Raw genomic sequence first — 9,541 nt, forward strand, 5'->3', positions numbered from 1 at the left:
GGGTAATTTCAACTCTTATCCGATTATAACTTAAAGTTCTCCAAGTGGGTCAAACTCATACCTAACCTAAACCCATGTAATTGCCAAGTTTTTATAATCAAAGTTGATACCAACTGCATGATTATCCTCTCAACTTCCCTCATACTTCTCTTCCAAAAAAAAAAAAAAAAAAAATACTTTAAACGTTTAGGACCGGCCGGTCTGGTGAAGCTTGTTGCCAAAGTTATCTTAAGACTTAGGAAAACAAAATGAATATTTACGTTTCACATGTGAAAACAAAAATGCTGAGATTTCAAACTATTGGTCACTTTCTTGGAACTTGAAATTCGATTTAATCGAAATTTAACAGCAATTGCCAACAAAATCCATTGAAAGTCACAAACCAACAAAGCCTGCCGGGAAATTGTCATCCTGATTCTGAATTACGACTCTATATAATCAGCTATTAGTACGTCTTTCTAATTCATGTTGCTTTGATATATTAAAAAACCTGTGTTTATATCTATTAGCTCTTCGAAGTTCAAATTAACATCTTCATTTGCGGCAGCCCCTCCCTTCCAAAGAGGCCTTGTCTCGACTTGGTATGTCATCTCATCTTTTTGATTCTTCAAATACTAGGACTTAGATTGGGCTCGATGCATTCAGTGTATTGAACTCGTTGAAATAATGACATGTAGCAAAAAAAATAAATGTATCATCATTGTGACGGTTCAATAAACTATAGGATCCAAAACTTTGCCCAATCTTATATATTTTCTTTAATCTGTTTTATTCATGTGGATTTATTTGGAATTGGTGGTACGTTGCCAAATATTATAATTATTTTGATTGTCATACTTCTTTTTTAATGTTTCATTATTTTCTAACTACTTTGTATTAGTTACATATTCCTTTGTGAAATTTTCATTTCAGTTTTATGTTGTATCTTTTATATATTTAGTAATAACAAATTTATCCAAAAATTCTATTTAAAATTAAAGTAAATTTTCTACTTTTATTTATTTAATTTTTTATGTTTTCTAGTAGACATTTTCAATCTTAAAATATTTACAAACAATGAAACAATATATATAATATGAAAAAAATAAAATAAAATAAAATTAAGCGTAAAACAAGAAAATTTAACTTGTCAAAGACTCTATTGCAATTTTACTTAAGATTAGAATTACCTAATAACCTGAACATGCAAAAGAAAAAAAGAATTCAATACATAACTCAATTAATTAATACTAGCCCATTCAAGTTTAGTTTCACAAATAGAACTAGTTGTCATGGTTTAAGCATAAAATATACAAATATATATATATATATATATAAACTAGTTGTCATGGTTTAAGCATAAAATATACAAATATATATATATATATATATATTATTTTACAGAATTTTACTTTACCTTAAGGCAAATGAATGGTATTTCCCATTTTGATTTTGGGGGGAGGGAGAGGAACAGGGAAAGAGTGTTTAGTGTTTGATTGTCTCAAAGATTACGTTGTTAATGTAGACAATTTTTTAGCTTACAAAAATTAAAGTCTTCAAATTTGAGAGGAAATTGAAACTTAATGATGACTACATAAAGTGGTGAGCCTTGGAATATTTTTTAGATTAATTATTAAGAAATTTAAATTATAAAAGTTAATAAAAAGAAAACTTGAATATATCAACACCACTAAAAAAAAAAAAAACCCTTTAATACATAAAGTTTTACAATTCCCTTTACTAATAAAATTAAAAGACCAAAGGGACAAATAAGAGATAAAGTGAGAATGGCAATTGCTGATATTAGAATAATGAAGTGAGAGAGAAATTGAAATGATGACAGATAAAAGAAAAATGGGGGGGAGAGAGAAACACATAATATATGTTGCGAATATGAGTTGAGCCAAGTCATTAAGGAGAGTAGAGCTATTGACATCATTGAAGAGAACTCACGACCAGATTATCTTTGTTGGTACAATTCTTAGAATTATTAAGTTAGAGTGTTCAATATTTTTTTTTAGGATAGTCAAAATAAGTATAATTATGTACATAGAATTTTTTAGTCTTTTTGCAAATATAAATATATTTTTTTTTGACAAGTTAAGTTGTTGTGTGAACCATACATCCTGGCTTCAATGGCCCTTGACTTGATACATCCATAACATCGTGGTGGCTCGTGACGTGGTCAACTCATTATTATTATTATTATTATGACAAAATAAACAATGACCTTAAAGTACCTACATGTTAAGCACATTTAATGTTGTGACCAAAAGTATCTCTTTCCCTAAAATTTATAAAATTAGTAAATTCATCAGCTTTTGTTTGCAGTTTTTCTTTTATGAATAAAAAAAAAAAAGATAAAATATCGATTATGAAGTGACAGCTTAAAAAGAAAAAAAAAAAAAGCGAACATCAACTAAGCATGTGGTGGTGCCAAATGCCAAATATTGCTTCGTTTATCTGATAAAGTAATAAGTATACGAGGCAATCGAAAGAACTTAAATCTCAACAATCAGTCTAGCATCAACAACTTCATTAAAATCGGGTTTGGTTTACTTTTAATACATTTTTAACTAAACATATCTTTTTATTTTAAAAATACAATAATAAATAGTAGTGAATTTTAATTCCCGCCTTTTATCAAGCTAGCGGTCCTTTAACAGCACCAGCATTATAAATTTCATTGCTTTTTTTTATTTTTATAGTGAGCTCTATTTTTATAGTGGGACGGGTGGCTGGCAATATTTGAACAGTGGAGAAATTCATCACCCAAAGAAAAATCAAGCACAACCCAGTTGAATAATAAAGCTAAGGAAAAAACAACAAAAAAGAAAAAAAAAATGTTTAATTCGTTGGGTGAACTATGTTGAGGAGGTCATTTTTAAGAACGGTTCAATTAGCGAACTTATATTAGTTTTTATGTGGGTTTGGATGCACGTTGCTCCACGTTGTTGCTTTACATTTCCTGCGGTTTTTTTTTTAACACTCGTTTTGAGGACAAAGGCTACTATTTATGCTACTGTTTATGAACAGTAACAGTATTTTGCTAACTTTTAGTTTTTCATCGGTTTGTGGGTCTCATGCACTGTTTACAGAACTCACAAAATTCACTTTTTAATAACTTTTTTTATTAAAAATGGGTCTCACAGCACTATTCACATATTTAAAAATTATTTTGCTACAGTATTTTCAATTTTCAATTTTCAGTTTTAACAAAATAAGTTCTATCCAAATGGACCTATCTAAATTTATCAACAATATCATCTTTTTTTTTATATCTAGCTACTACTAATAATCTGTTACGTAGTGTACAATTTTTTGTGAAATTTTGCGTTTATAAATTTTATTTTTAAAGATAATATATATTAAATAGGGTCAGTGGGGCTCACATATCACCTACCCCCTTTGTAATATGAATTTTCAAATATTAGCTAGTTATAGGGGCATAGCCAGGATTTTTAACTCGGGGAGGCCGAATTACATTCTTGTACATTAGTCATAACTCATATATTTATGTATATGTATGTGTGAGATAGTTAGAGTTAAAAGACATAAAGAAATGAAGCTTAAAGATTAAGACTGCCACACAAAAAAAAAAAAAAAAATCACTAATTTAAGCAAAACAATAAACTTTTAGCGATTGTCACATTTGAACATGTACAAATATAGTGCACTTTTGTTTACTTAAAAATAAATAAATAAATAGCATCTGGACAACTTTGTATTTTTTTTTTTTTTTTTTTTGGTTTGAGTAAACATGTGTTTTGTTGGTTAAAGTCCACTTGAGAAGCTAAAATATTGTAATTGTAAAAATAGTCATATTTCAGAATGAATGCTATAAAGAAACTAACATTGTATGATGCATAAGACCCACAACAATATAAACACATATGACAATTACTCTAGTCAATTGCTGAACCAAAGACTAATGACTGAAAGGTAACTCATACTTTTACTTTGTTTTAGTCATTTTATATGCCATAATTTGCTAGACAACCCCACTTAGCTAATTATTTTCATTAGTTCCATATACCTTCTTTAATCCTAATAGTTCCATGCTCTGGATACATCTAATCGTCAGCCAATAAAATTGAGACATACTTATGGTATCAAATATTTTTTATTACTCTTGCTAGTGTGTCATTCTATGTAGTTTTGAGAGATAATTGCCTCAGCTCTTTGATTGATCATGTGCCTCTGCCCCTGGCTAGCTAGTATTTGAAAACTGCGTTGAATTTTCTATCTTTATATATATATATATATTTATGAAAGTTGTTTACTTTTGGATTTGCTTTTCTATCTTTTTATATTTGAAATTTGCTTTCTTTTTGTTATTCGTTTAGGAGATAGATTTTCATTTTTAATCAGAAGCAGAGAAGCAAGTCATGTCTGAAAATAGAGTTGAACAGGTTGAACTACTAAGTTCAGATAATGATTCATATGGAGGAGTTGTAGTGAAGATCGAGCAGCCCGTAGATCCTAAGATCTTTCCTTCTTTGCTTAGAGCTTCAATATCGCAATGGAGGCAACAGGTATATATATATATATATAGTATCTTTTAATCTTATCAGTTTATCTTCGTGCGTCTAGTATCCACTTGATGTAGAATTAGCTGACAGTACCTCCTATTATGTTATAAACTTGAGATGTAATTTGCAGGGGAAGAAAGGTGTTTGGATCAAATTGCCAATTGAACATGCAAATCTTGTTGAAGCTACAGTCAAGGTAAACACAGTTTTCCAGATTTATTATTATTATTTTATTACAACAAATTGGCTAATACTTAAAGGAGGTTTTTATTTATTTAATTTATATTTATTATTATTTTTTAATATGCAAAACGGCATTAATATACCGTAGGACCCACGGAGCTTACGATAAGACTTATTCAAACCAAGACCTCGCATCATATGGAAAACACCAAAACGAAACACGCATACGCATTTAACAATATATATATGAAGAATCACTTTCTGAAAAGGAAGCAAATTATTTTGCCCTTTTGCATATGCGCTATTGCAGAAACCACAAATCCATGGACCACAAACCTTAGCCACTGAATGTCTGAATGGCGCATATATGCTATAAATATCATAAACTGTGGAACACTAAAGGAATAGAAAAAGAGCAAATTTAGAGAGAGATAGATTGAGGAAGACGAGCGAAAGAGAAACCTTGGGCTTTTCCTAAAGGTAGCTTCATTAATAAAAACTAATAAATTCATTGTGCTAAGTAATTAGATCCTTAATTCTCATTCTTATCTACCACAGTACCATTAAGAAATTTAACCATCTATTTATTGGTTTCATATTAAAATGTACCGACAATCAATCGATTTATAGTCTTCCTAAATCAAGATTTATAATCTTGTTTGTTGATTTTACAGGAAGGATTTCGGTATCACCATGCTGAACCAGATTACTTAATGCTTGTATGTTGGCTTCCTGACACTGCTGATACTATTCCTCTAAATGCTTCACATCGAGTAGGTGTGGGTTCTTTTGTCATGAACAGTAAGAGAGAGGTATAAGTTTTGGATTAATTTCTGGCTTTCCCTTACCATGATTGGGGTCGGCCTTTAGGCTAGGCTATTTGAGCCAATGCCTAAGACCCTATTATAACAAAACCTCTTATTATTATTTTAATAACTATTATTGTTAAAAAATTTCCATAAATAGGTTGTTTATTCTTTTCTCCACCCCAATATGACCACAATATTGATGACAAAAAGAAAATCTAACCCAATTGAAAATCTAAAATGTTTAAAAAGATATGTCGTAAATATGATGATGATGGTGGTGTCATTATTTTCCTGTAACAAATTCAAGTTTGAACTTTTGTTTTAAAAAAAAAAAAAAAAAAAAAAATCCACTGCATCATGCATCACCTTATCCAAATTAAATAAGAAGTCAATAATTTAAAAGTAAAAGAAAACATAATAGATTTTATGTTTGAACCATGATATCTGATTTTTAATATAAAATTTGTCTTGGTTTGGTTAGTATTAATTGATTCATTGAGTTACATGATAGATAAATTTGAATGATCGATTCTATGATCTAAAATCTATCTTTGTATAAGTAGATTGATGTTGTTAGGTGATTCTACATTTTTAAAAATTTTTTTTTTTTTTGATACCTTCATACTATAATTTTATATTGCAAACATTTATTTTATTTATAAATATTTTTTTAATTACAAATTATTACTAATATCAATTTGGATATGAAAAACTTCTTAAAAAAAAAAGAGAAAAGAATAAAAATTAATTGACTCCCAAAAAGGATCCTTGATATAGCTATTACTCGAAAAAAAGAAAAAAAGAAAAAAAAAAACTTATATAAAATCTCATATATCAATGAGAAATTCATAAAAACTACTTCAAAGATTATCTCATAGTATATAGGAAATAATAATGAAAATAATCATAATGATGTTCAAACATGTAATATAATATGACAATTCTTGATTATAGAAAAGAATAAATTCCTTTCAAATGCATTTATCTCTTTTACAATTTTATTAACAAATCTTGTTACAAAATCACACCTAAAATGGGATAAGTGATAAGAAGATTAAGTAAACTAATCATATTATCAATTGAAAAGTAGATGTTAACAGAACCTAAATAAACAAACTTAGTAATTAATTTTGCATTTTAAACAGTAAGAAGAATAGATTTTAAATTAATAATAATAATAATAATAGATTTTAAATATAAAAAAGCCCCACCAATAATGTCTCCTTAGGCCTAAAATGGTATATATTGTGCAGGCCTTGACCATGAAATCAAGGACGAAGCAGTAATTTGGAAATTCTGGTTTTGCTCTTGTTATTCCAAAAACATAAGCCATATATTGATAGTATAGTCCAAAAAGACTACTCACATTTCTTCACCCCCCCCCAAAAAAAAAAAAAAAGAAGTACTAGTCAAATTAAAATTAGTACTACTTGTAATCACTTATGCAACCTAGATCAACTTAATTCATATCCAAGGTGAGACTCAACACATGTCCACACAACCCTTATATCCAATCCATTATTTGTGTTTGATCTTCTTAAAATTTATAAGTCACCTTGTTCATACTTCGTCTAGCTATTTCTATTAAGCAAAACAACTTGCTCAAGTGTATTTGACTTGGACTATTTCAATACTTAAATACCAAAAATTGAATGGCCTTGTTGTGATGGCTTAAAAATTCTAGCAACTAAAATGGAATTTATCTTATGGCAGGTGCTTGTAGTTCAGGAGATTAGTGGCAAATTCAAAGGAACAGGGGTGTGGAAGTTTCCTACTGGGGTTGTTAATGAAGTGAGTATGCCCAAGTGCAATTGTTTACCAATTTCTTTAGAAAAATTTTTAAGTGTTCACCCTGGATTGAAATTTTCATACGTAGGGTGAGGATTTTTGTACAGCTGCAATTAGGGAAGTCAAAGAAGAGACAGGAGTAAGTGATAAAAATGCAATTTGTGGATTCAAATGAGTATTATATTTACCTACATGTAGGTTTACACATTTCAATGTAAATCTAAGACCATTACTTTTATTTTGTTTCAGATTGACACAGAGTTTGTGGAAGTTTTAGCATTCAGGTAAGAAAATTGCTTAATACTATCTAGTTCACATGCATTTGTAGATATTATTGTTTTAGATGTATGAATAAACAATAAATAGTCTTGCCTGTAAAAGCAAGTTTACTAATGTTGCATTATGAAAAATTTATAGCAACTTGTTACACTAAAACTAATATTATTGTATTAATTGTTTTCAATATAGTTTACATGTTTGTCAATCTCCTTTTGGTGTTTCATTCTAATTTCTCTCTCTCTCTCTCTCTCTCTCTCTCTCTCTCTCTCTCTCTCTCTCTCTCTCAATATACAGGCAAAGCCACAAGTCATTCTTTAGCAAATCAGATTTGCTCTTCATTTGCATGTTAAAACCCCGAAACTTTGACATTGAGAAGCAGAATTTAGAGATTGAAGCAGCGAAGGTAATTTTTTTTTTAATAGCAATACTACTACAAAGACTGTTTTTCTTTGCATCAACTTGTTTTAGGGCTTTAAGAATAAAATTGCATTAGAGCAACCCTCAATGTGCAAATAGGCATATATTATTCAAACTTCTATCAATCATACTAGCTGCTTAAATTCTTCCAATTAACTTTTCGAAATCATACTAGCTGAATGCAAGACCATAAGCGAATCTAATTCATATGTTGTAGACAGGTTCTAGTAAATAAGTCCTATTGGGAACTTTTTAAGCAGGTCCTATGGATTGATCTTTAGTACTTGTATGATGACTAGCGTGAATTGTTTTGCATCTCCCATTCTTGAAATCCTCCTCTAATTCATGTATCTTTAAGGCAATGTGCCTTTTCAAGTTGAACTTGAAACGTATTCTGAGGAAAGAAAATGCATTTAGAGGCAATGTAAAACCATAAAAAGGCGAAAAATATCTACCTTTCAAGACCATTTGGTGGTAGAAGACATTAACTTATTATGTCCTATTTTCCCATTTTGGCTTGGCATGGCATAATTTAATATTAAAGCAATGTAAAATTCAAGAATTTTGACTAATATTGGACCTTCTATAATTACTGAACTATGGCAACATGGTTATCTTATGTTCATTTTTTCTTTTCCAATTCTTTAGTGGATGCCAATTGAGGACTATTCAGCGCAACCTTTTAACCAGAAACAAGAGCTCTTCAATTATGTTGCCAAAATATGCTTATCAAAGTCACAAAAGAATTATACTGGTTTTTCTCCACTGGCAACAACTACAGGCTCTGGCAAAGTAAGCTACCTCTACTTCAACAATCAGGATAATAACCACCTTGTAACTTCTGATAATCAGCCATTGAAAGTCTGATGTGATGTTTAAAAAACACTATTTGCATGAGTTGTGACAATAAGAACTCTATGATAGAAACGCTTGAAGGGTTGGCCGTACTGTATAGATGTACATTTCTTTACAGTGATATAATTCAAAATGTGGATTTCTTCTCAGTAGAGTGAGTCAATAAAGTTGTAATTTGGTTATTTTTTTGGGTGGAGGGGGGTTGGAGGCTAATAATAAAGATGTAATTTGATATTTATTTAATACAAAGTGTGATAATAAAGATTCAATTTCTTTTCGTTTACCATATATCTTGCTTGCAATAAGCAAGAGTACAAAATACACTCAATTTTATGCCCTTATAAAAAAAATAAAAATAAAAACATTATGTGTAATGTATTATCAAGAATCTTACGGTTTAGTAACATTATCCAAATCTTCTTATGAGAATCACTTGTAAGGGAAAAAAGAAAAAAGAAAAAAGTGCAATGTACAAACAAATAAGTTGCATTACTTTAGAATTAATGAAGGTCCTTAATACTGTTGATAAATTCTGTTTCACAAACCAAAACGTGTTGTTTTCTTATATTGAGATACTGATAAATGCTTATTCATTATTGTATACTAGTCATTAATTCCAAAAATGAAATATTTATGAAACATCCTAAACAGTTTTTTTTTTTTTTCAAAAAATTCCAAATAGATAGAACTCCTACAATT

At 29.4% G+C, this 9,541-nt stretch overlaps 1 protein-coding gene across 5 annotated transcripts; it reads left to right on the forward strand.

The window, feature by feature from the left end:
• The first annotated feature begins 471 nt into the window (after positions 1–471).
• Positions 472–9,125, forward strand: LOC112025068 (nudix hydrolase 7). 5 transcript variants are annotated; one of them, XM_024057736.2, is made up of 9 exons: positions 472–581; positions 4,326–4,514; positions 4,642–4,707; positions 5,369–5,506; positions 7,217–7,294; positions 7,380–7,430; positions 7,541–7,575; positions 7,865–7,973; positions 8,636–9,125. In XM_024057736.2, exons 2-9 carry the CDS (start codon positions 4,368–4,370, stop codon positions 8,852–8,854), a joined length of 843 nt encoding a protein of 280 aa, XP_023913504.1. In that variant the 5' UTR covers positions 472–581; positions 4,326–4,367; the 3' UTR covers positions 8,855–9,125. The 5 variants fall into 5 exon arrangements, with proteins under 5 accessions (XP_023913504.1, XP_065615742.1, XP_065615739.1 ...); XM_065759670.1 differs by lacking the exon at positions 472–581 and adding an exon at positions 3,980–4,088 and having other exon boundaries at positions 5,369–5,413; XM_065759667.1 differs by lacking the exon at positions 472–581 and adding an exon at positions 3,981–4,088.
• The last annotated feature ends 416 nt before the right edge of the window (positions 9,126–9,541 follow it).

Source organism: Quercus suber, unplaced genomic scaffold (assembly GCF_002906115.3).
Source record: "Quercus suber isolate HL8 unplaced genomic scaffold, Cork oak 2.0 scaffold_337, whole genome shotgun sequence".
Lineage (NCBI taxonomy): Eukaryota > Viridiplantae > Streptophyta > Magnoliopsida > Fagales > Fagaceae > Quercus > Quercus suber.